A 25,923-nucleotide genomic window follows, 5' to 3' on the forward strand; every position below is an offset into this window, starting at 1 on the left:
CATGAATCACACACAGATGATATAATTTACAAAAACAATGAGGAAAAACTCAAATGTCTTTTGTTTTAATACACTTGCATATTTCCAAAAATATTTAACATAATTTCTGTTCTCAAATAAGGTTAAATTATATGCACAGAGTCAGTCAGTCTGGCTGCCATTTACAAATAACATGACAACTCCACAGTTCATGTTGAGGGCGAAGACACCACAAAGAAGACGTTAAGTGCCATGTAAGTGAAACAAAAGAACATAACTGCGCGGGAACACTTGGCAGCATCATTCCTGCTGATCATGAATACAATCTTCTGTTCCTGGACACAAAACTGCTTGTGTTTTGCCTTTTCTAAGGCTGGCAAAAATACAAAACCAATTTTATTTAAATTAAAAAAAAAAAAAACAACACTTCATGGCAGTGCTAATTTGACTCTCTCAGCCCTTCATTGTTATTTTTTGCTAACATTTCCAGGCGCATCTCAATAAATTAGAATATTGTGGCAAAGTTTTTGTAGTTCAGCAGCTCAAATTAAGAAGTCTAGGTGATGTTATATTTTTTCACTACAGAGTGAAATATTTCAGGATTTTATGTTCAGGATTTTGTTTGATGATTATAAGCTAACAAACCCGAAATTTGCCCTCTCAGGAAGAACAATCAAAATTATTTTTAATGCATCCATTAAATTGAAAGTGGCCTTCTGAAAAGCATTTTGCTATATGTTTAATGACCTCCACTTTTGGAATTGAAAAGTCATTTCAATTAATTTTTCGATAATATTCCAATTGATAGAGATGAACTTGGACATCTGAATCCACCAGAGAATCTTTCTCTTGCTTAAAGCTTAAACAGACGTCTAATCTCAGTCGGTTTTTCGTATGTAAGCTATTTTGGAGACAAAAGCATGTTCCTCAGTCAGATGGTGACGCTGCCATTAAGTTCAAGAGCCCGTGAAGATGAGATGGGGAGGTCATAACCCAGTCCGAGACATGCACACACGCACGCATCCTTCGCTACGAGTCTTTGAGCATGTTGATGCGTGCAAAGATCTTGAGCGCCGGCCCCAGTTTGATGTTCATGGTGCTCATCAGGTGATCCTCCTTCAACAGGAGCAAAGCTTGGCCGTCGATCTCTTGTGAGCGGAACTCATCAGCGATCTCCTGACAGCCTGTGTGGGCAACCAAAAAATGATTTTTCTCGCAGTGTACCGCTGCCAAAATGCACTTGCACAGTGGAATTAGGACACCACTTCTTCAGCTACACTTTCATAATCTAATGAGAGCCAATACAGGAACGCTATCACCATAAATCCTGTTAACGTCATTAAAACCGCCAAAGAGCCGTTAATTTAACACCTTTATCAAATGCACTATGTCCTGGCCAGCTGACTTCAGTCAAGTACACTCTGGACTGGTCGTCATCCAAAGACATGTCACATGTAGACAACCAATTGCATCAATGGAAAGCCATGAAGAACTTCAACATGCACGTTTTAGGAATGTGTGAGGAAACCGGAGTACTCTTGCAAAAAACCCGGAGACAAAACATGAAAACTCCACACAGAAGCCTGCATTCAAACCTCAGAACTTTGAGGTGGATGTGCTGCAAGATATTTCAGAATTTAAAAATGTCAAATTTCAAGGTATTTCACCAAAGACAAATCCTCCTAAAAGAGGGTTGATATGATCTATTTGGAAGCACTCTCAAATTAGATCTCAAGTGTAGCAGGTGTCCTTTGTTGCTGAAAGGAAACATTGCACATCAAATGGTTTTTTTCCTGACCTGGTAACGAACAGATGAACTCATACACTTCTTCCACGTTCCACTTGGTGGGGTCGTCGGGTAAGAAAGGCTGACACAAAGCGGCTGAGGCGTCTCTGCCAGCGAGGGCCTCCGGCTCCGACGACGCCCTGCTCGGCTGCCGCTGGACTGGTACGGGGGCCGGGGGCGGGAGCGGAGCTGGGGGCGCCGGGGGTCCCGAACTGGCTGCCGACAGTGGCGAAGGCGGCTCTTCGTAGCTGGACATCTCTGAACATGGGCTCGACTCCTCCTGACTGGGCTGAGAGGGATGCGGTGAAGACACTGAGCCGCCCTGGGTCTGCTGTGGCGACGGGGACATTTTCTGAGAGGGTTGATGAATGAATGAATGGAAATAACATTATTCCGTTGCAGCCCATGGGGAGCCCTCTTCCCACCAAGGAGCAGACACAAAAAATAAGATTCACAATTAATTGACTCAGTAAGATGCAGTAGTATTAGCCATTTTGAAGATAAAGAACATATGCCTATGAGTGTTGTCATACTGCCTGTCTAAATGTATTGCTACTGTTTGTGTTTAAGGTTTAAAACACTGCAACATCTGTGCTATTCATTCGCCCATCAGTGGCATTTTGCATCGTTTGCTAGCATTAAACTAGCGGACTATTTGTAAGGCAAAGATATGAGACTGCTGTGGGTACACAATGTTTAGCTGTTTACATTTGGCAAAACGTGCGCTGGCAGTAGCAACAAACAACTTGAAGGCGACTGGTTTTAGTCATCATGACCTGTCAAATAGCCAGCTTGTTGCGAAGAACGCTTGCTGCCAGACTCTAGCGCTAATATCACAAATGTTTTGTCGCAAGTCAAAAAAAAAAAAGTCCCAAAAATGTGCATCTCAAAAAACTAATAGGTCGGTCACTTGTAAGTTAAGTTTCCACCGTAGTCGCTGGAGGGGTCACGAAAGTCACCAAGTTGGCATCTCTTAGTCACCCCAATCAACTTTGTAAAAAAAACGCACACTCCAGTTGTATGGGACAGAACCACACCCCAAAATCGAGTCCTTCAACCAGAGTGTGACAAGGGGATGTAGTGTAGGATGTGCTTTAATTGTTCATCCTTTGTGTATTTTGATGGGAGAACATTTCGCCTACCCGCTTCTTTGCTTCGATACTTGGGCGGCCCTGACTCCTCCGACGCCAGCGATTTGTTTGTTTGGTTTTCTCTGGACGAAACAGGCCGATGCGCTTTGTGCAGCCCACATTGTACCTGTACATACACATTTCAGATTACTTAGTACACTGTACAGATTTATGCATCATTTACTTAAAAAAAAAGATCTCTGAATGGATCTTTCCAGAAGTGGAAAAACAACATTTATTCTTGTATTCTTGTATTCTTGTATTTTTCAACCTGAAAGTCAAAAACTTGAAAATGTTGCCTTGCCTCTTTGCGCAAACCATGGAGCAGAAGCGCTTGGAACCTTTGAACGTGTAGGCAAAGTCCACCCAGCCACAGTATTCGCACGTGAGCTTGGGCTCTTGATCCTTTTCTGTTGGGACAGACGACAGAAAATTATTTTTTCTTCAGTTGCTTTGTTTTGATAGGTAATATAAAACGTGAAGTTAAGCGACCCACGACATCTTTGGTTATCTAAACATTTATAAAAATTTGGCTGTGAAAAAAACAATTCTCTTATACATAATAACCACTCCCATACTGAGTTTTTCTGCTCATGACTTGATCAACAAGTCACTTTCAAGTGATGGCCAGGCTAAAATGTCTCCTTTAAGAGAGGAATTCCGCATGCTAGACAAAAATGTTTAAGAACAGTCCCGGAGGAGGGAAAAAAAAAAGCCACTTCAGCATGGGTTCGACAAATGAAGTATCCACATTGGAGCCACACTGACCTCGGCGCTTTGTGCCTCACCTGTCTGAGTCAAGTCTTCGAGCTCAGAGTCAGAATTTGCCGCATTGCTGACCGGAGTTTTGTCCGGATCAGAGGAGAGCTGACTGTCCAGTTTTTTGGGGCTGTTGATGAGGATGGGGAGACGTTCCACCTGTTGACACAGAAATATTCAAATTATTGCAAAATGAATAGATGACATGAAGAAAAACAGCACGACACAAGAAATACTGATGTGTACAAATTTTTGATGAATGTACTACGTGCGTCCATGTCTCCTCACACAAAGCAAGTTCGCAATACCGAAAAACAAGGGTGCCCAATCTTTTTTGGTGGAAGATGTACTTTTCAAGCCAAACAACCTTACGTGAGCGACCTTTCCCGCACATGCACGCATACACACGCAGCACGCGCACACACGTCATGAGCAACAGCCATAACAGCCCCTAACATGAACGAAACAGAAAAATAAAGTAGATGCAAGAGTTTGTGAAACGGAAATCAATGCCCACCTTGGTGAAAGACCTGACGCAGAAGTACGGGACGCACTTTTGCAGCGTGTTAAATGCATGAGCATCACTAAAGTACAGGGAGAAAATGCTTCTCCTGGCACTCTATATTCCCTTTCTCTGCCAATTCCATTGGTGAATTGTACATGAAACCAACTAAATGAGAACAATAAAAAATACTATATATATTGCAACAGCTCTGATTGCAAGCTTCAATTGCAGACTGCTGACAGCTAACAACCTCTGGTGATGGAGGTCGCGCGCCAACGTAGGTTTAAAGGTGACCTGCTTTTATATTTCAGAAAAAAATGTAATACTGTTTTGTGAAAGTGAAGCTGATAGGATGTTTAGGGTGCACTGTACACAAACATAAACATATTTAATTAATATTAATAACACACACATCATCCGCCCCCAATTGCCCTCTACCTCCCCCCGCGATCGACATGGGGCCAGTCAGCAGCTACTTGGCGCTCACGATCAACTGGTTGGGCACCCGTGCTTAAGAAATAAAATTCAGAAACGCTAATATGGGCAAAAAATGAAACATTCATCAAAAGCTGTGATTAATACGATGATTAAAAACCATAATGTACATGTTTGTGAAAAGGGGACGTGAATTGGGGACAAAAGCCTGCAGACTTGCAATGCGAAGGAAGACAACTGTCACCAATTGCCTCCTGATTTTTCTAACATACTGTACATGTGGTATGTTATGCATTCTCATGGACCTTAACATGCTCAATGTGTAAAGGGCCTCGAGACAACTTCAGTTGGCGCTGTAGAAATAAAACTTACTTGACTTAATTAACTGCATTGTTTCGTATTGGCCAGCCCACAAACACTTTTCTACATGGCAGCATCTTCCATTTTGGGTTCTATAGCTTTTGGTTGCAATTACACTTTTCTTTAGCCATCACTCTATGTGTCTGGTGTCAAAAGTACAACAGCAAATGGCAGGTTTTGGTTGTTCAACTTTTAAGGTTAAAATTGATGAGGGACAGATGCTCATCACACAGTGTGTATTCTTTTCTTCCAGTGTCCATAGTTAAAGTCAGAAACACAGACAACCTGGGAGCCGTCGGCTCACATAGAGGAAGAGAGTTTTTGTGTCTGCCGACTGACAGCTTCCCTCCAGGCAGGAGAGCACGCCAGCTCCAGGCTCGTCTACTCGACTCGGGCTGCCACCGAAGGGGGTGCCACTTACACACACGGGGAACGGCTCAGCGCCCTCCTGGATGACGAAGCCCTCAATAACATGCGTGAGGACCTGTGGCTTGACGATGGCCTGGGGCGGCTTGCTCTCTCCATTGTGCGGCGCAACAGCCGTCACGCCGGGAACCTCGCTGTCATTTCCAGAGGTCATGGGTGGAGGCGGGCTCCCAGGCGCAGGCACTGGCCTCTTGGTCGCACCTCCTCCTAAGCGGCAAATGACACAACAAAGAAACTTGTTAAAATGGAGAAAACGTTTTTCGAGGAGCTCATCTGTGGACTACAAAGATTTATACACTGTCCAAGGTGCGCCTAAAGGCTGGAAACGCGATGGATGACGTCAACCTTTCAAAAATTGTGTATTATGCAAAACTGTATTAAATGTTGGAAATCATTATGTCGACTGTTCTTTGTTAATATTATAGAAAATAGCATTCGTCAAAAAGGTAATTTCTTGAAATTTGTGTAGAAACTAAGGAACAATGATCAAAGTGTTTGCAAAAATTAAACAACACACACATCACTTCACTTTTGACCAGTCTTTTTTTCCTTTGCTTCTTTCCCAAATTCAACTGTGGGATCTATTTTGTTTGCAAGAGTTCTCTAGCCAGCTTTGGCTCTTACTCGGCAGAAAAAAAACGTGGCGCTGCTCAGTTTGTTGTTTTTTGTCGAAGGAACTGTCTGTGTTGTTCTATTTGTTTTAACACTTTTTTAACGTGTTAAAACAGCTACCATGTGACCGAGTTGGGACCCCATAACAGAAGACCAGCTGGAGACAGGATGACACCATGCATGAAACATGCAGGGCCACAGCGAAAATGTCACCCTCCCATTAAAAACCCTGTCTTTTTATGCCCTCTTCATTGACAGTTTATGTTCACTCAAAATTAAATCATCATCAGCTCTAACCCCTCGACAAAAAAAGTGACCAAAGTAACAGTTGCTCTACTAATGTGGTTATTTTTTTTATTGCTACGCAAACTAAAAACCCAATTCCAATTAATTTTGGCGGTTGTGAAACAATGAAAAACAGAATAAAAAGATTTCCAAATCATATTCAATCTATATTAAATTGAAAACACCACAAAGAACATATATTTCATGGTCAATCTGATAAAGTTGACTGTTTTTAACAAATACTCATTAAGTTAGAATTTAATGGCTACAACACATTCCAGAAAAGCGGGGACAGGGCTACAACTGTTGTGAAAACGCTCCATTCATTGAGATGTATTGTATTACTGTATACCACTGTTTTAATCGCCTTTTCTTTTAACAACATTCAATACAGATTTGGGAACTGAGGGCAATACTTTTTTAAGCTTTGTGGGTGGAATTATTTTATATTTTTTCTTGAAGTGCAGCTTCTGCTGTTCAACCATCCGAGGTGTCTGGTGTTGTATTTTACGCTTCAGAATGTTCCGCACATTTTCAATGGGAGACAGGTTTGGACTGCAGGCAGGCTAGTCTTGTACCCGCACCCTTTTACTGCAAAGCCACTATTCTAGAAAATTTGCAGGTGGTTAGGCATTGTCTTACTGAAATAAGGAGGGGCGTCCATGAAAAAGACTTTGCTTGGAAGCCAGCATATTCTCCAAAACCGATATGTAGTTTTCAGCATTAATGGTGCCTTCGCAGCTGTGTAAGTTAAGTGTGCCATTGGCACAAACACCACAACAAATAATCACATATTCTGGCTTTTGAACTTTGCGTCCATAACAGCCAGGACGCTTCTTTTCCTCTTTGGCCTGGAGGAGACGACGTCTACAATTTCCCAAAATAATTTGAAATGTGGACTCTTCAGACCACATAACATTTGTCCACTTTGTATAAGTCTCTCTTAGATGAGCTTGGGCCCAGAGAAGCTGGCGGCTTTTCTGGGTGTTGTTGGTAAATGGCTTTTGTATTGTAGAGTTTTAAGTTGCACTTAAGGATGTAGCACCAAACTGTATTCATTGACATTGGTTTTCTGAAGTGTTACTGAGCCCATTTAGTGATATCCTTTCCTGAAATTTACTGGAAATGTACCATTACCTTGTGGTTGACTTTGCGGCACTGTGTCAGCTTTGGCATGCTCTACAGGCTTCCTGGGTTGCGATGGCGTACTTTGCTGCTGTGGTGGTGCTGGTGGTGACGGCTTTTGTTGTTGTTGTGGCTGCTGCTGCGGGGTGGAGGCGGCACACGCCTCTCTCACCACAAGTGATGTTGGCTTATCTTTACACTCCTGAACCAGTGTTCGAGAGGCCTGCAGTTTCAACGGGGAACAAAATGTTACTGAGTGAGGGGATGTATGTTTTCCTTGATGGATGTAGGCCCTTTCCCATTTATTATTTTCTTCCGCATGGCTAAGATGGCTTTACAGTAAAGGAGAAAGAGCGGGCCAGTGTCCAGACAGATACTCCCTATGAAACTGAAATTGCGCCAGATTGACTTTTTCTCATGCCAATATTATCTGAAATGAAATGTCACTATTCTATAATTATTCTACATGTTGGACGCTGATTAAGGGATACAATGTCACCACAGACAGCTGTGACAATATCCTACCTTGGCTGAGTTGCATTTAAAGTCCACCACACACTAAGGAATGCAACCTAATGCAGTTGAACTGGAGAATCATACTTTTAATAGTCTGCTGCTCATACGTATAGGTGGTGCTCAGAAAGTATGGTCCAAATAGATGGTAAAGGCTGACCCACCTAGAGAGTCAATTATTCTCTTCCCTTTACAATTAATACCGATTTCACTGCTATCAATATTACAGACATACTGCAATGATAAAAGGAGCAACTTGACTGAGACGTGCTGCCTGCCACTTGTGAATCTATTTTGACTGTTGAAAAATAGCCATCGCAGCCACTTCCTCTTCGTGATATGACAACACACCCATGTAATTAAGAGCCCTTTATACCTTTAAAATGCATCGGTTTCAAAAACAGTTGTTACCAGTAAACTGACAGGATGTCTATGCAACTCACTATTGTATTTCGAGTGCCACGTTGTGCATATGTCATCAGAAAAAAAACATCATTTAGATTTTTGTGTTCACAAGGTGCCATCGACAATCTACTATTGTAATGTACTATATACTTTTACCAGAACCACTTGCTGTGTTAAACCGGATGTTCACTGGTTGTCCTGCAAAATATGCTGTTAACATTTTTTCCCCCCGACATGACCGAGTAAGTGACATGTCTAGCGGGGTGTCCAGTTTTATTGGTATTGCACGTTCAATAGAATAGATCAATAAATTATAAGATAACCTTTATTTGTCTCACAATGGAGACATTCCCAATTTACAACAGCAAAAGTATGAAAGGGAGAAAGTAGAAGACAAAAAGTCTATGATTATGACACTAGTCGCACACACTATTTAGTGTATTGTTGCGCATGAGTCAGCAAGATTTGAAAGGCACACAGTTCAGTTGCAGGCATAACATATTTTGCAAAGTGAACGCTGATCAATTGTTGGTGTCTACTGTGCCTCCAATGTAACGCTATGTAAATAAGGGTCTTTTTTTAAAAAACTTTTCAGAGTTACCTTTCTACACACATTTGGTCATTTATACATTTTTTTCAATATGAATATGTATGAAGGTGGTAAAGTGGTTCAAGTGTAAAAATTATTAATTTTAAAATATCTATTTTTTTACTTGAGTGCTTTGTGCCCAGGTACCAAGTGCTCCATCCAAAATGACTTTGGTATAGACCATGGCATTCAACAATGTCTTGTGAACAATCTATTGATTCAGAGCACACTTCTGGAAAGTTTGATTTAAAGGATTTTAAAGCATAATATGTTTATGTACATAATTTTGACCAAATTAATTTTTGGGCTCTTTTGTCACACTCCTGGACCATACTTACTGAGAACCACCTATACAGTAACTCGCTACAAAGGAAAGAATTGCTACTAAAATTTTGAATTGTAACAAAAGAAATTGCTGACGGTTGACCACTCATGAAAACAAATTTCAGAATCCCTCATAGAACTGTTGCTTTGTGGGTGGCACGACTAAAATGCAAAGGCAGCTTAATGCTGGATACTTTGGAGGGTTTCTGTGTAAATAGGCCCATTTTTAGATACGCAGTGAACAGGTGTATGCATGGACATGGCTTTAAATTACCAAATGGTTGGGCAACTTGCAGATCGTACCGTGGGGTGTATTTGTAGGTTTATAGCTGTGAGCTGCACAGGCTGAGCTTTGGCCTGACTCGTCAATGTGGAAGAAGAGGTTGATGAGGTGGCGGGCTGTAGTGTGTGGGGGCTGATGGTAGAGTGGAAGATGGTGGCATGCTGCCCGGGAGCGGCGTTCTGGTGTGGCGCTGGCTTGGGCAGCACGGGGATGGGGTGTGGCGATGGCTGAATGGACGCTGTCTGTAGCAGCTGCCCAGGGGTCCTCTGGGAACTTTGGCTGTGATGGACCACAAACTGCTGCTGCTTGTGTTGCACCAGTGAGTGGGGTTGAATCTGCGTGAAGGCTGCAAGCAAAATAGATATTTGGTTGTTTTTTGTTTTTTTTCCCAAATTTAGGCATTCACAGCGCTATGCAGGCCACATTCTCTATAATGTTACTTTGATGCCAAGGACAAGATGGTCTTTATTAAAACCTGTGTGTGCGAACATGTGTGTTAAGGAGTATTGGGGGCTTGACAGCAGTCATTTGTTAGCTTCCTACTTGTTCCGATCCAAACCACAACCTTCTGCTAGCAACAGTTTCTCTCATAACCACTTTACACATACAAGTGACTGTTTACTGCTCAAATTTTCCAAGATTAATTCTGAATTGGCTCAAACCACATCCAGTATCTTCAGTGAACACTGTTTATCAGACACACAAATGCAACTAAGTCATTATTCCTGGAATTGACTCACAAAATGGTTGAGGTGTATTTGCTCATGCGAACAAAAGGCCCCATCAAGACACACATTAGGACCTGCTTGCCTCCCTCCCCCACATGCATTGAATTGAATCCATCTGCTCTCGACCTTTCATTAACACGGGCTTGTTCCTTGCTGTGGACGAAACATCCCAGCCTGGATAACTGTGTTATGTTTCCATTTTATTTATGTGTCTCACAAGATTGTTGATTTTGTATCATGCCATTTTAAATCCTCATTTCAGAAAGTGCCTGAATTTGTTTGGTTTAATTCATGTTTGACATGTATGTATGTACTGTATGTATGCATTTATTTATTTATTTATTTAGTTGATAGAACTAGACCTCGGGCATGTTATTATAGCATTTGCGTCACTTACTATATTTAAGATTTTTAAACACATTTTCGTATATTTAAAGTAAGCTCTCGTTCATCTGAATGGAGAGCTTGTGGACGCCACTTGCGAAAATGTTTACCACAAGCTTCATCCGTTGAGACATAGATCCAATGGTGCATATGAAATTGTAAATATGGTTAAGGATTGGTGTAAAAAACAATATGTATGTGCTGTATATATCGCATTTTTATGACATGGCTGTGGGCGGCTGTCTCCCCCTGGCTTAAACTCAAGAGATTGACTTTTCGTCAGTTTGAAAGATTCTGTGCATTTAATATGGCACGTCATGCAACTTGAGTCATATTTTGACTTGTCCCTTGTGTCTCATGGCTGAACCCTGCCACGGTGAGTGTGCAGTAAAGCCTCACACAGTTCAGCTAATCCTTCCCCTATCCTGGCCCAATTTAGTGGTGCCTGTTTTAATGGAGAAGAACGGAGGCCAGGCCTAGCCAAACAAGGCTGGGACATAGTGTGGCAAGGTCATTCCTCAACCTTTAATGGAAAAGCGCCTTCAACGGCTGCCATTTTACAGTCATTAAAAAAAATGTTACGGAGTACATTAGTGTGTCCTACTGAAATCCAGTCAGTTGTCATGATCCGACTAGTCTCAGCTCTTCCACATCCATCTTCCTCCTCCTGGCCCCTCATGGCAGGCTGCTATGGCAACCCAATGTAAACTGTTACCGACGACATGCAGGCACGACCTTTGGCTTGTCTTCTCTATGTAATATCTATGCAGTTGTGCATTGACACATTCTCATGTCCTTTTTGGCAGACACACACACATCCACGATTCAGACTGAGGTTCAGGCCACACAAACATTACATTGAAACCTTCAGTCAAACCCAATGCATTCTGGTTCACTTCTACATTGTTCTAAACAAAATTTCCCACTTGAAATAATGTGAAGTGAATTCATTTGGTTTAGGCTCATCAATATAAAACCTTTAACTGTACAAGTGGAGTGAAACGTCGACATTCTGAACGATGGAACAAGTTGAGCAATAAGTTAACCACTCTATAGTAAAAATAAAACCTAAATACAGTTGAAGATGACTGTCATACATTCATGGAATGAGAACAGAATGGTGTTAGTCAGAGCAATACTGGCTCCTTGTGGTGATATTTACTATATTAAACTCGGGTTAAGCCTTGTTCACCGTTTAAATTTACAGTATTTATTTTGCTACTATATTACTTGTATCAGCTCATGCAGTCAATTTAGTCCACATTTTAAGGTTATCACAATTTTTCTCTTTGCCGTCACTTTTACCTGCCTTTAATGGTGTACAAAACAACACCAAAAGCCAAAGAAAAAGCCAAACCGGGTGACTGGGGCAGATCCATTAATTGATTCAAAAGAATGGGACTTAAAAGTCAACCACATTTGGCTTGGCTCAGTGGGAAAGTAGTCATCTCCCAACCCAGAGGTTGGGGGTTTGATCCCCAGCCACAATGCGGCCATGTCAAAGTGTCCTTGACCAAGATAATGCCCCAGTTGCTCCTGTTGCTGCATTATCAGTAGGTACATAAGGTAAGAGTGTACAGAGCTTTGACTACTGAAGGGAGAAAGCCGTGATAAAAGTGAAAGTCTATTCCATTCCATTTCGTATAGTGCCTCTGTGATGTGCACTCACTCGTTTATGTCTATTGTTTTTTTAAAGGATATCTGGGTCCAAACTTGTGATGTTGTGAAAAATTACAAAATCATGGAAGGAAATTGGAAAACAAGCTACATAACAATGAAGCTTTACAGATATCACTCACCTGGTGCGATGAGGGGCTGCGCACTGACTGTCGTGACATTGCGGCTCATATTAATAGCCCGGGCCTCCGTAACCACCATGGCATCCCCCTTCTTTCCTGCCTCCGAGGGGCTCTCGGATGAGCCAGACTTGATTCCTGCAGATGTTTGCATGCCCTGGCTGGAGTTCTTGACAAGCGAGGCAGGCTGGATGGGCACAGGACTGTGCTTTAAACTGAGAGCCTGAAGGGTCTGAGTCTGTGACGTGGACGTGGTTGCTCCCTGCTGGCTACGCATGGCCAGATTTTGGACCTGATTCTTCAAATAAAAAAAGGTAAGGGTGATTTTATTTATATATCCATACATCAATTATCTATACAGCTTTTTCATTAGTGTAGGTTGGAGCCTATGCCTATATTATTTGCATGAATAAATGAATATTCAATGGAGAAAAAGGTAAGTGCATCATGCAGTATTATGTATCCATCCAGTCACTGAATAAACCACTTATTCTCATAAGGGTCGTGGGTGCGCTGGGGCCTTTTCTGGATGACTTTGGGTTAAACTGGTCATCAGTTAGTCACACCGGTCAACAATTTAGTCTTCAATGTACCTGTAAAGCATGTTTTTGGAATTTGGGATATAACTGGAGAAAACCTCGGCAGGCACGGAGAGAACATGCTAACTCCACACAAGAAGACCGCAGGCTGGATTCAAACCATCGACGTGTGAGGCCGATGTGCTAACCAGTCATTCACTGTGCCATCCTATATTGTAATAGATTATGTCATATTTTTGGGTCACATCGGAAATCCTGATGTGTGTGTGAAAGGTATTGTGATGCCCTTTTTTTGACAACTTGAAAATAGTTTTGACATAAGCAGCCCACCTTAGGTAATTGATGAAAATTGAACACCTCTGACAGCACATCAAGGTTCCATTGGGAATCCTGAAGTGCGTTTGAAAAGTGCTGACCTAAAAGTGTTATCTTTGGCAACTTTTTTTCTATTTTTGGATTACACCGGGAATCTTGATACATACCTAGAAAGTTCCTGTTGCTCCCAGACCTAAAAATGCTTTTTAATTTTCAAGAGTGAGTACAGGGTGTCCTTGGTTTTATGACAGTATCGACATTCAAGGTTACACAATCAGCACGCAATGAACGAGTTTCCACTGCTCTGGGCTAGAATGTCTTCCATAAGATATTTACTATAATTATGACTTTCCTACTGTGTTAGCCTAGGTCAGTATCAGATTACATAGGAATAGAACTCAGAAGTTATAAATTGAGGACCACCAACTGATTGCACAATGTCAATTCTAGTTTTGAAAATTGTACAATGGTAATAATACAAGCATGCAATTTTTTGGGTATGTTAACATGACGATGATTTACCAAATCTCTTGAATAGGCCCTTCCATTATACAATTTGCACATTCTCCCCATGCTTGTGGAAGTTTTCTGTGGGTACTGTAGCTTCCTCGAGCATCAGAAAATGGCATGCAGTGTTCAATGAAGACTCCAAATCGTTCACTTGTTTAAATGTGCGTAAGAATGGTTGTTTGTCAATAGTATGTAACCCAAATGTTGACAAGATCTATTGAAAATGCATGCCATTGATGTTCGGCTAAAAATAACGTGTCACTTTGGGAGCCATTTTGGGGTTTTCACACCCGTTGTGTAAAACAAGCAGACAGTTGTTTTCCCCAATCTGAAATTTAAAGCAGTGCGCAGCATTTGAAGAAATAAACGGCAATAGCCCACATACCTGCGCGGAGCTGTCGGACTGCATCGCCGTCACGGTGGCCGTCGGTGTGAAGATCAACTGCGGCGACAGGGGGACGGCTCGGCCCAAACTCCTGGCCACTTGCACCAGATTGCTTTGCTGCGCCTGGAAAACGTTGCTCTGCTGAGCCTGGGTAAAAACAAAAACACACCGGAAACCACAAACACAACAGTCAAGTACGCATCAATGTAGGCGGCAATAGAATGTCAAGGTAATGCAAAGTTTCAGTGCCAGCCTCCAGCAAAGTTGAATAAAAAAAAATTAAAAAAAAAAGAGCTTGTAACTCATCCAATCTTCAATACACTGCAATGATTCCTTGAATCATACAATTGTATACAATACAATACAATACAATACATGCTGATTTATATAGCCTATAGCCCTTTCACAACAGCAGCAGCTGTAACAAAGCGCTTAACAAAACAGTTAACATAACATAAAATAATAAACACAACACATAACATAAAACACGGACAGTCGTGCAGTCCTATGCAGCACACCATTTAGTATCCACATGAATAATACCAAAAAGATTGCAATTTCTGAGGGGTTGGGGGATTTTGTTCCCACCATCTGTGCACGCAGGTACATCTGCGCCTGGCTGGCAGTGAGGGTAGGACTAGACGGGCTGCCCAGCAGAACAGCCTGTTGGGAAATACTGGTGGGAGCCGACGTGATGCTCTGGGCGCGGCTGATCAGCTGTGCAGCCGCCGGCGAGGCGGTGAGGTTGATCTAAAGGAGGGGGGGAGAGATGACTGTCAAAACTTTTTGGGGGGGCGGAAGATGCTTCACAATGTAATGTTCTGTTCAGTATATCCGCTTCAGTAAATTTGTATAATTTAACACAAACATCCTCCGCTGAGGTCTGCGCTGAACTAAGAGTCATCCCAGCTATCTGTACTTCAGGGACTGGTCTTACTGTGGTTTGAGTCGATCCTGTTTGTTGAGATGTTGTGCCATTCTGGGAGGAGTTCTGGCGACCAGCTGCGATACTGGCCTGTGGCAAAGGAAAGCAAGAGGGTAGAGGTATATTTTATAGACTAAAACATGTAAGAAGAAAACCCCCCAAAAATATGCGCTTGGGATGGGCGTTACCACCTGCTGCACGGCAGCAAGGCTCTGCAGTTGAGCCGTGCTGAGGCTGTGTTGCTGTTGCAGCGCCGCGGTCTGTAACATGAGATGCTGCTGCTGGGCTGCGTACATCTGCTGTAGGTACTGCGCCGCCGTGTTGGGCTGCCTGTGCAGTGCTTGCTGGATCACCTGAACAACAGAGCAAACCACAACACCACCTGGGTGACAATTTGTGCAGCGAAACCTAGTAAAGGTAATCTGCCATTTTCATGTACACAAATGCAATGAGTACGGAAAATTATTGGCACAAAATTTGGGGTGACCGTTTTCTTGCATGGGTGGCCCGGTATCAAGTGGTTAACACGTCAATTTCACAGTGCAGAGATATCTGGTTCGATTCAAGCTTTGGCCTTCCTGTGTGGAGTTTGCATGTTCTCCCTGTGCTTGCATGGGTTTTCCCCTGGTTCTCTGGTTTCCTTCCACATTCCCAAAACATGCATGGTAGGTTAATGCAACACTCTAAATTGTCCCTGGGTGTGCATACTTGTGACCCTCGTGAGAATAAGCGGATTAGAAAATGGATAGATGAAAAACCATAACATGAAAACAATGTAATGATACAGCCAAAAATCTCATCATGTTCCAAAAAAAATTAATTTGTAATGTTTCTAGAATGAGTCACATTGTGACACGACAATACCGCATACATTTTGTTTTGTTAAAAAAGAAAAAAACCCACACATTTTGTTGGCCAGATTCAGAACTTTCTACCTTTTGACAGCAATATCCTCTCCTAAGTCTTTCTGGCTTTGATTGAGGATGCAGGAGGCAGGCTGATTGAACACTCCAAATTGTCCCAAGGTGTGAGTGCGAATGGTTGTTCGTCTCTGTGTGCCCTGCGATTGGCTGGCAACCAGTTCAGGGTGTCCCCCGCCTACTGCCCGAAAACAGCTGGGATAGGCTCCAGCACCCCCCGCGACCCTAGTGAGGATAAAGCGGTTCGGAAAATGGATGGATGGATGTTTTCTTGCATCAAAATTGTACAGTGGGAAACTGTAAAAACACTGCATTGAGCAAATCAGTCTGAATAAGATGCTTGAACAGAGAGCCACAGGGGATGAGAGGGAGATCATTTGGTATTTAGTTCTCGACATTATGTCATGAATATGATCAACGACGTCATTGAACGCTCCGCAAAATTAAAAAAATATCGCTAACTGTGATCCGCACATCCAAATTTACCTGGGGCGGGGCGGCACAAATAAATTTTGGCCACTCCTCAGACATTAATATGTACCTATTGCAATAACTTCTCCTGCTGCACATAATGCCACTCTGTTGCTTGTGTGGTCTACTTCTGAGTCTGCTAATCAATACCAGCACGTATTCTCAAAAGTGGGCACCTTATTTTACCGGTGCATCTTCCGTCCGCACATTGGGCACCCTTCTGTCACTATCCCGCCATCCATATTTATTAAATAACCATCCTCCATCTCTGTCCGTCCTCATCTCTTTAAAGTGCTTCAATTCCTTACATTTCACCACTCCCAAACACGCACTCCCTCCCCTGCAAAAAAATGTCCAACAAATGAGCATTGGCAGTGGCTTATCTCACCCGTACTTGAGCCCCAGTTGAGCATACACAAGTTGGTTGTCCTGTGAGTTGCCGGTGGAAAGATGTGGCAACCTAAGCTATTTTCTACAGCGTTTATCCCGATAAGGGTCATGGTCAACTGAAGCCAATCTCAGCTGTTTTAGCTGCCATAGTGGTACAACGAAGATTCCAGCCATCTTAAAATGAGTGGAAGCAAAGGCTGCTCCTTTATGCTACGAAACGAGCCATTCTGCTTGACGGCTTGGAAACAATGCTGTTGGTCTGAATGGAGGAAAAACCTGCCATTAAAAGTCAAGCGGTACTTAATTCATCCAGTGTGGAGGCTAATCCTGGGGGTCATGGTGTCAAGAGCACTAAAGTGCAAAGAGCATTGCCCCCTTTGATTGTTTTTAAAGACAGGAAGGAACATAAACATCTCTCATTTGAGTCACATTAGCATAGCTGCGGAAATAATCACCTGCACAGTTTGCCTGTCGGGTATCCCGCCGTAAACTGAAATATGAGGGACTGCTTGTCTGGCCGCAGTAGTGCTACTACTACTGGTGCTGCTACTAGTAATACTACTACCACTGCTGCTGTTGCTGCTGTTATTAGTATTGCTAGCAGAAGCAGTAGTGGTAGTAGACGGTGTAGTTGTATTAGTGCTGCTGTTTGTGGTGGAGCTGGTGGATGTGGTTGTGGTGGTGGTGATAGCTGCAGAGCTGCCGCCTGTGGAGGAGGTGGTGGTGGTGGTGGTTGCGGTTACGGTGGCGATGGCGGGCGATGCGGTGGGGGGCCCCGGCTCGCTCATGGTGCCCTCTGCTCTTCTCACCTTTGACCCGCGGCTTTTCTGAATGGCCCGCCTGTGCCTGCAACACAGCACAGAAAGTGGCAGGCATGAGAAAGGAAACAGTACAACTCCAAAAGCAAGGCGTAGCAGTTGAAGAACACACCGGTGGACGCAGTTTTTCCCGTTGCAGCGAGTTGGCATGTGTGCGAGGGTCAATCGCCAGGTGTGCGGGGGTGATACGGTGACTGATTTGTTTTCAACTGTATAGTTCAGTTGTGGTGCGGCATGTCGCTTGGTGTGTGTGTGTGCGTGTGCGTGTGCGTGTGTGTGTGTGACATGCCTTACTTGATTGCTTGGTGAGGTTGTCAAGGTTAGCAGTGGCTGAGGAGTGGGGGGTTGCTTTTCGTGATGGGTCCATGCGCTACATCTACAATGTGCAATGTATGAAGTGCTGCCTACACAAGTGAAAATGCTGTTACCTGTATTGTCTTTATGTGCATCCGCTGGTTTCACTCCATTGCGCTCTACTCCCATAAGTGCAATCTTTTTTTTCCCCCGAAACGTTTGTTGTTTCATTTCTTAGTCTCTTATATATGGACTGTTTTTATATGGTTCCAACCGAGAGTCGCTGCCTTTCCAGCAGCTCCTATATTTTGTTGTTCTACTTCTTCCTTTCATAACTTTGCTGCTGTGAATTGGGAATTTCTCCATTGCGAGACTAATAAATGTTTTCTTATCTTATCTTATCTTAGTGATCATATTGAAATACAGTACCACATAACGGAGGTTCCTTCAGTTACAGGCTACATTTAAGCAGACTTATGCCAACCTGATTGACGGGATCGAAGTCTGTCTATATTTTGAATTTTCTGCCAAATCGCTGCTCAACTGTCATGCCAAATTTTGCGGGACGCAATTACAAATGAAGTCAATATAATGTGCGTAGTTAGGGCCAAAAATGAGCGGCTATGAATGCGCCAAAAGGCTTCAAGAATGTGCTTACTTTGTCACTTACACGTCACAAACACCAGGACTAACAATGGACATGGACTAACAATGTAGGACAAAATAATAATTGCGGTCTGTGGGCACGGGGACTTGTACAACACAGCCAGATTCCAAAATGAGAAATAAAAGTGGAGGCTAACTTGGCGTAGCCATTAATTAAATGTATGGGTTCAAGTGACAGCTGGTGAACCAAGAGAGCCATAGTTTTAGCAAAAGCCCCGACAACCTAAATGGCTGGCGATGTTCGTGCATTTTTTTGTCATTAATGTCATATAAGGAGATGTAAGCTTGATGCTATATTTAATGTTTATCTGTTCTTGTTAAATAAATTTGGAGAGTTACATTCATTCATTCATTCATCTTCCGAACCGCTTGATCCTCACAAGGGTCGCGGGGGGTGCTGGAGCCTATCCCAGCTGTCTCCGGGCAGTAGGCAGGGGACACCCTGAATCGGTTGCCAGCCAATCGCAGGGCACACAGAAACGAACAACCATCCGCACTCACACTCACACCTAGGGACAAATTAGAGTGTTCAATCAGCCTGCCACGCATGTTTTTGGAATGTGGGAGGAAACCGGAGCACCCGGAGAAAACCCACGCAGGCCCGGGGAGAACATGCAAACTCCACACAGGGAGGCCGGAGCTAGAGTTATATTATTTTTTTCTAATGAATTTTCGCTCTGTCAGGGGTTGACCATAAAGTAAATCTACCAGTTGTTTTAACATACTATATAAAGTTTGATTGATGTATTGCTCAATCTTTGAATCAGTGATCGACTATTGTTTTTTTTGTTTTGTTTTCCAAACTCGCTGATCGCCTTAAAAATCCGGATCGCATAAAGCCTACATTTAAGTCAAATATATGGCAACACTAAGAAAATTATGCAGGTGGAAAACAGTTACCATTTATCAATAATCATAAGTTGTTCCTCTGATAAGTGTTAATATTTGAGTTCAATTTATGTCACGTTCAAGAAAAGTGTGTTATGGGTCTTAAAGAAGGAAGCTCTTTTGATGTGTGTCATCTAGATCGATGCTTGCCGATGAAATTGCTCCAAGGCGACGAGCTTGCGTGTTTGTTATGGCTAAACTGAGTTCGGCACTTAACTACCCTTTTGGAAATCCCCTTTAGAAGTTAGCAAACAAAGGATGGAAAGCGTGACTATCCTAGCTTTATTTAAGACTCTGCGTTTGTAATGCAATTGCATTGAAAAGCAGTATTATGCACTGCATTTATTGTGCTTCAAAGTCAGGGGACTGTACCTCTCACTTGATTTGTGGATGGTCGTTTAAAAAAAAAAAAAAATTTAACGACACTATAATGCTCTTGCACAAGAAATACACACTCAAACAATTCTCAAACCAATAAAAACACAACTAAAACCAAGAATTAAAAAAATAAAACTAACCAAACCACTCTGAAAAGTAAAACAACAAAACTAAATAAAAACTATTATGAAAATTCCAAAACTATTATATTAACCCTGGCGAGCACCCAAATGTAAGTACTTGTACTCCTCCCCCCCAAAAAAGTGGTAATGCCTAAATACAATTGAACAAATCAGTCAAAGATCCTCCTTGAACAGATTGTCTGAAGGCCAGGTGGCCCGCTGTCACCCAAAAAGAGATAGATAGATGGATAGATGGATAGATAGATAGATAAATGAATCACAAGGGAAGTGTCACTGGCAATGCCAGTTCTCTGATATCGATGCGGGCATTAGTGTCAGCAGGGAAATTGATTCTGTTGAAGTGCATGCCCAAGAACAAATTAAGAACACAAATGGGTACATTTAAGTGCATGTACCGTAAATAAAACACCCTGCCACTGCAGTTTGATTAAAGACACACAAGACTTGGTATCACAATTGTGCGTGTCATACCAGAACAAAGCAAGCAAAAAGTAAACCTCGCATTACTCAACTGGCTGCCATTTGGCCTTTTTCTACTTATTTAAGGATGGAAACACCACTCATGTAAGAATATTTGGCCATACTAATCGTCTTTGGATAATTTTATTTGTTTTGTTCAGGCACACACATTGGCAGATATCGCCACCTTACCTCTCTGAGCTCATCCGCCCCTACACACCTGCCCGGCGCCTCAGGTCTGTAGACCAGACATTATTAGAAGTACCAAGAACTAAACTGAGGCTCAGAGGGGATCGAGCCTTTTCTGTTGCTGGTCCCTCTCTCTGGGATGACCTCCCACTGAACATTCGGCAAGCCTCCTCGCTGCCCATCTTCAAAACCCTCCTCAAAACTCACTTGTATTCTTTGGGATGACTTAGATTTGTTCTTGGTTTTACTGTTTGGTGCTTTCTACCGCCTTTTTTACCGATTTGTCTTACTGTTTATTGTGCATGTTAAATTGCTCCATGTACAGCACTTTGTATGCAGCGATGGCTGTTTGAAAGTGCTCTATAAATACTGTTGACTTGACTTGACTTGATAAACATTTGGATTTTTATACACACCTGGAAAAGGCCTACTTCCAATTTGAAGAAATCTGACTACACAAATGTTTTATTGTTTTAAATATATATGGATATGCCACCTGAGAGTTAAAACAAGCAAAAAAATGAAATTATGTAAATCCAGCCTTTGAGACTAAAAAAGGGGAAGTTAAGATGTTACAGAGGTGGAGGGGTCCACCAGCTGATGGAGGGGTGGAAAAAAAGCGAGAAGTGGGAAGGATAGAATTTCTAGTATCGAGGTTAGAGGTGTGTGCAAGTAATTAAACAGCAAAATGAGGGGTGAAGGTTGAGAAAGGGGCTTGAGGATTTTAAACAGCGTGAGGAGGGTTTGATGGAAGTAATTAAATCAGGACCTACACTGCCATTCTAAAGCCATTACCGCCTCCTCCTCCTCATTACTATTTAGAGGGGATTAGGGGCCCGAGCCCAGATGCACAGCCTGCTTACTTTGCAGACCTCTAACTAAATGAAAACCCTTTCCAAACCATATGCTATACCATTAAATGCAGATCATAAAGTAAACAATCCAATCAAGCAAAACCCCCAATCACCAAAACAACAAATTGGGCTGAAAGTTTACACTCCAGCAAAAACAAAGACAAAAACCATGACCATTGCATCTCATTATAAGATCATTAGCATTCAAAATGTTGGTGTGAATGAAGGTACTGAAATCCAATCAGACAACCTGCGCGCTCAGGGTTGTACACAAAGCAGCCGCCGCAATCGCACCGCATTCACTGTGAGAGGGGAGAGAATCACCCCCTGGAAATTATGCTTTTGGCCCCAGCAGTCTCTCCGTGAGGGGGGAAAATCACCCATCCATCAGTGACGGGATGATTGAAAACATCCCCAAACATATGCGCGCACACACAAAAAAATACTGTCCACTGAATGCCATTTTACATCTGCATCGAGAAAGACACGCTAAATTTACGCTACCAAATATAAATTTCCTATTTCAGTGCCTTTTCCTTCCATTCTATATCCATTCACATTTCATTATCTGCTATTACTGTGTTTACATTTCATCGCGCTGGGCAGAAATCTCGTCTGTCCAAATTTGGCCAATGTAGTTTTTTTTTTTTTTTTTTCAAAAATTGAAATGATTGGAGTGTCTCTGTGTGGGTGTTTGTTTTTTTTAAACACATTATTTGCCAATTGACTTCAACCGAAAAGTGTCAGAACTACACACGTCTATACCGTAAAAGTGTCACGGCATATGTGCCCCCAAAATTTAAGATTGCAATCATTAACAAATGCTCAATAGGCAATGATGGGTGAAAATAGTTAGGAAATACATTTGACTAGGCCCGTTCTGTTAAATATGCGGATGCTTTGGTGCAGAGGGCAGCTTGTGAGCGACGAAGATAGTAAGTCTGCAATTTGCATACAATTTTGGTAACTAAAAAATGTGCTGCTATTTCTAACTTTCTAATTATGACGACTTACTGAACCTGGACCATACAAGTCCAAAACGCAGGTTAACAGGGATGCAAACTTGAATAAATAAATGATCCAAATATTATAAATATAGAATTTGTTCGGTGGTCTGGACTGGCTCATCGCCGGTATGTTTAAAAGCAGGCAATCTAAGCATCTTGTGATTGTTTCCTTTTGAATGGTCTATGCTTCCGCTATAGCTGTGATTTACTGTGGGCGTCTTGTTTGGGGTAGACGCACATGTGGATACACCACTGACCATACATCATAAGTTCATGACGTCAGGCTCACGTGGACAGGACATATGTGACTGTTTTTCGGAATGGTGTCACTTGAAACATGTGGTGTAAATGCAACCAGAGTGTACTCACAACTACGGCACAACAAACCGACTACAGTTCTCCACGCCCCTCAAGCGGATGGAATGTTTTCATGTGGACGGACAGACTTGCGTTTAGAGGATTTGTGAAGTCAAGAGGAAGGGGAGAGCCATTAAGAGGCTGTCAAGACAGACAGACAGACTGGCTGGATCCAACCCAACGCGAACGGCAACGAGCTTCCATCGAGCCCCCGCGCGTTACAAACCCCACAACTGAATATGGAATGGTGGCTACTGCAAAGGTTTGTGCGTGCTGCTGAGACAAAGCCCCGCAACCACGGTTCTCCTACCTCCTGTGGCCCCCCCAACGCGATGCAGGGGTATGGCGCCCCATCCCCCGGGAGCGTGCTGTCCTACTTCAGGATGATGCTCTTCTTTGTCTGCCTCCCCTCAAGCGCTTGCTTGGCTGACTGATTGACTGAGCGACTGACTAACTGACTGTCTCAAAGCGTTTGTGCGAGTGTGCTATATCAACCCAGCCCCCTGCGGCGCCCCCCTTCCTCCAACACCTCCACCTACCCCCTAAAGCACGGCGAGCTCGTCGTCCCGGCATCAACACCTCACTCCGCCAACCAGGCTGCAGCCTGCCTCCTGATTAGGTGGTATCCTAGCGACGGCCAACGGGGTGACGACGGAATCCCCGAGCAGGGCGGCATGCTGATTGGTTCGCCGGATGGTCTCTAATGAAGATGATGGTAATGACGGTCCGGCCCCTCCCCCTATGGTACCCCAATTTTTTTGCATGCATACATTCATAGATGCTCTGGCTTGGCGTACGTGAGTGCTTCCTGCTGTTCTGAAAATGTCATTAAAACAGCGGCGCCTTTGACCGCCTATTTCCATTCACTACAATATGAATGACTGAGAAAACAACCTTTTGGTACAAACAAATTCATTCATTTGAACAAATTGACCGGCAGCTACGAAGAGGTGTCAGTCAGGCAGTCAGTTAAGGACACGAACGCCAACAAACCTACCCTATCTCGCTAACAAGACAGTAATTCACATCCATTTGGCAAAGCAAATGACAGCATGCTATTTCGGTCCAAATACGGGTGTTTGTGACTGCCAGCGTTTATTTACTCAACTGCAGTGAGTACCGGGTGTCCACTTGAAGCTTGACACTGCTGTCTGTTGGCTGACACAAAATTGGCCCTTTAGCTATCCATATCCTTTTATTCTTGGTTTGGGTTAAACATCAATAACGCATTGTAGTCAGGGCATTATGAATAATCATTTCATCACTTGGTAGTAGGGGTGTATTCCATTTTTTTGGTACAGAATATTATGGACTGTACAGAGACACACTTTCCAACATACAATATGTCAGGTACTGTACAGGAAGTGTAAATCCCACACTAGTCCACAAAATACAACACTGTCATTCTTTGCATCGGGCCAAAGGACGATATGCCAATTGAGACGACTACACATCAGCATGCTATACAGCCCCCCAAAAAAGGGGTGCGACCAAATCAGTGTTGGTGCCAACAAAAAAGGTGCCACTTGTTGATAACATCATTCCGGCGTGACCACACCCTTGTTGTCAGAATTCGTGGGTAAGACCTTTGTGACGTTAAAAATAAATACCGTATTTTCACGACTATTCGACGCATCGTACTAATGGCCGCAGTCTCATTAATGGGTGACATTTCTGTATTTTACACATATACAGGACGCATCGTACTAATGGCCGCAGTTTTACAGTGGTAAAACATACGCCAGCTTAAACATACGGCATGCATGCGCGCACTCTAACACGTGAGCTTGAAGCATACGGTAGCATGCCAAGACATACAGATAAGATAAAAACACGTTTTTAAAAAGGCAACGAAAGCAGAACTGAGTTCGGGTGTATTTTATTTAGCCATCGTACAATGTTCTCACGTTTTTCGATCAATCATCACCCAGAAATCCATCAAAGTCCTCATCCTCTGTATCAGAAGCAGAGGACTGCACATCTCAGTTGTCATTGAATGCATCACATGCTAGTGTGAGTTGCTACGCATTGCCGAGCGGAAAGAAGGAGTAGCAACAGCAAAGTCAACATTTCTCTCGTGTGAAGCTTTCCCACATTTGAAAGTAAAGAACAGAGTGAAACATGGTGGCAGCGCGTGTGTGTGTAGAAAGAATTGAACAATTGTGCAAGTACCTTAATCCATCAAAAACGCCGCGTTCCCTCTCGTTGTTGCGTATTGTGGCGTAACTCGCCAAGCGCTGCCTCTCAATCTTTGTAAAGTTGTGTTTGCCACCGATCATCCATTGTTCCCATGCCGTATGCAACTTTACTTTGAACGCCCGGTTAATGCCAATGTCCAGCGGTTGGAGTTCTTTAGTCAAGCCTCCGGGAATAACGGCAAGCTCAGAGTTCATTTGCTTGACTTGTTTTTTCACCGCTGCTGTGAGATGGGCACGCATGCCAAAAGCATAACCGGTGGCTTTAAGTTTGAACTGAGCTTCGTAGGCGTGTCTTTTTGTCGAATTTATTTTCAGGGGTTCTTAGAAACCAAAACCGGAGTTGTTTTGCAACAATGCACATTGCCACACTCTATACAAGTGTTGGTACTGGCTTGAGGCGTCCACCCTTCACCATTGGCGGACTAGCTTGCCTCTCTCTCTCTCTCTCTCTCTCTCTCTCTCTCTCTCTCTCTCTCCCTCCCTCCCTCTCTCCCTCCCTCCCTCCTGATTGGCCGACTTCTCTCCCGCATGCCTGGCCACAGTCACTTCCGCCTTTTCTCTATATAAACTGTCATAAGCTGTATATATACCGTATTTTCACGACTATAAGGCGCCATTAAAAGTCTTAAATTTTCTCCAAAATGGACAGGACGCCTTATGGTGCGGAGCGTCCTTTATATGCGCTGAGTTCCAAAATCTGACTGACAGCCGACACGCTGTTTATACAGAGAAAAGGCGGAAGTGACTGTGAAAGAAGTCGGCCAATCAGGGAAGGGTGGGCGTGTATATATAC

The 25,923-nt window shown here is 43.1% G+C and overlaps 2 protein-coding genes across 5 annotated transcripts in view; both read right to left on the reverse strand.

Moving 5' to 3' along the window:
- rps10 (ribosomal protein S10) overlaps positions 1-25,923 on the reverse strand; it is a 150,952-nt gene that overhangs the window by 116,702 nt on the left and 8,327 nt on the right. The window lies entirely within an intron of this gene.
- phc2b (polyhomeotic homolog 2b (Drosophila)) overlaps positions 394-25,923 on the reverse strand; it is a 34,518-nt gene continuing 8,988 nt past the window's right edge. For 3 of the 4 annotated variants that reach the window (XM_052075086.1, XM_052075085.1, XM_052075084.1), the window contains 14 exons: positions 17,335-17,725; positions 15,290-15,451; positions 15,111-15,188; positions 14,762-14,923; positions 14,174-14,320; positions 12,428-12,722; positions 9,537-9,862; positions 7,415-7,625; positions 5,376-5,587; positions 3,684-3,813; positions 3,200-3,305; positions 2,908-3,022; positions 1,778-2,117; positions 394-1,163 (listed from right to left, as the gene is read on the reverse strand). In XM_052075086.1, coding sequence (XP_051931046.1) covers positions 1,009-1,163; positions 1,778-2,117; positions 2,908-3,022; positions 3,200-3,305; positions 3,684-3,813; positions 5,376-5,587; positions 7,415-7,625; positions 9,537-9,862; positions 12,428-12,722; positions 14,174-14,320; positions 14,762-14,923; positions 15,111-15,188; positions 15,290-15,451; positions 17,335-17,667 — 2,772 coding nt within the window. In that variant the 5' untranslated portion in view covers positions 17,668-17,725 and the 3' untranslated portion in view covers positions 394-1,008. Of the gene's footprint in view, positions 1,164-1,777; positions 2,118-2,907; positions 3,023-3,199; positions 3,306-3,683; positions 3,814-5,375; positions 5,588-7,414; positions 7,626-9,536; positions 9,863-12,427; positions 12,723-14,173; positions 14,321-14,761; positions 14,924-15,110; positions 15,189-15,289; positions 15,452-17,334; positions 17,726-23,242; positions 24,554-25,923 lie in introns of those variants that run through there. The other variant, XM_052075083.1, reaches the window with a different exon arrangement.

This window comes from Hippocampus zosterae, chromosome 9, assembly GCF_025434085.1.
Source record: "Hippocampus zosterae strain Florida chromosome 9, ASM2543408v3, whole genome shotgun sequence".
NCBI lineage: Eukaryota > Metazoa > Chordata > Actinopteri > Syngnathiformes > Syngnathidae > Hippocampus > Hippocampus zosterae.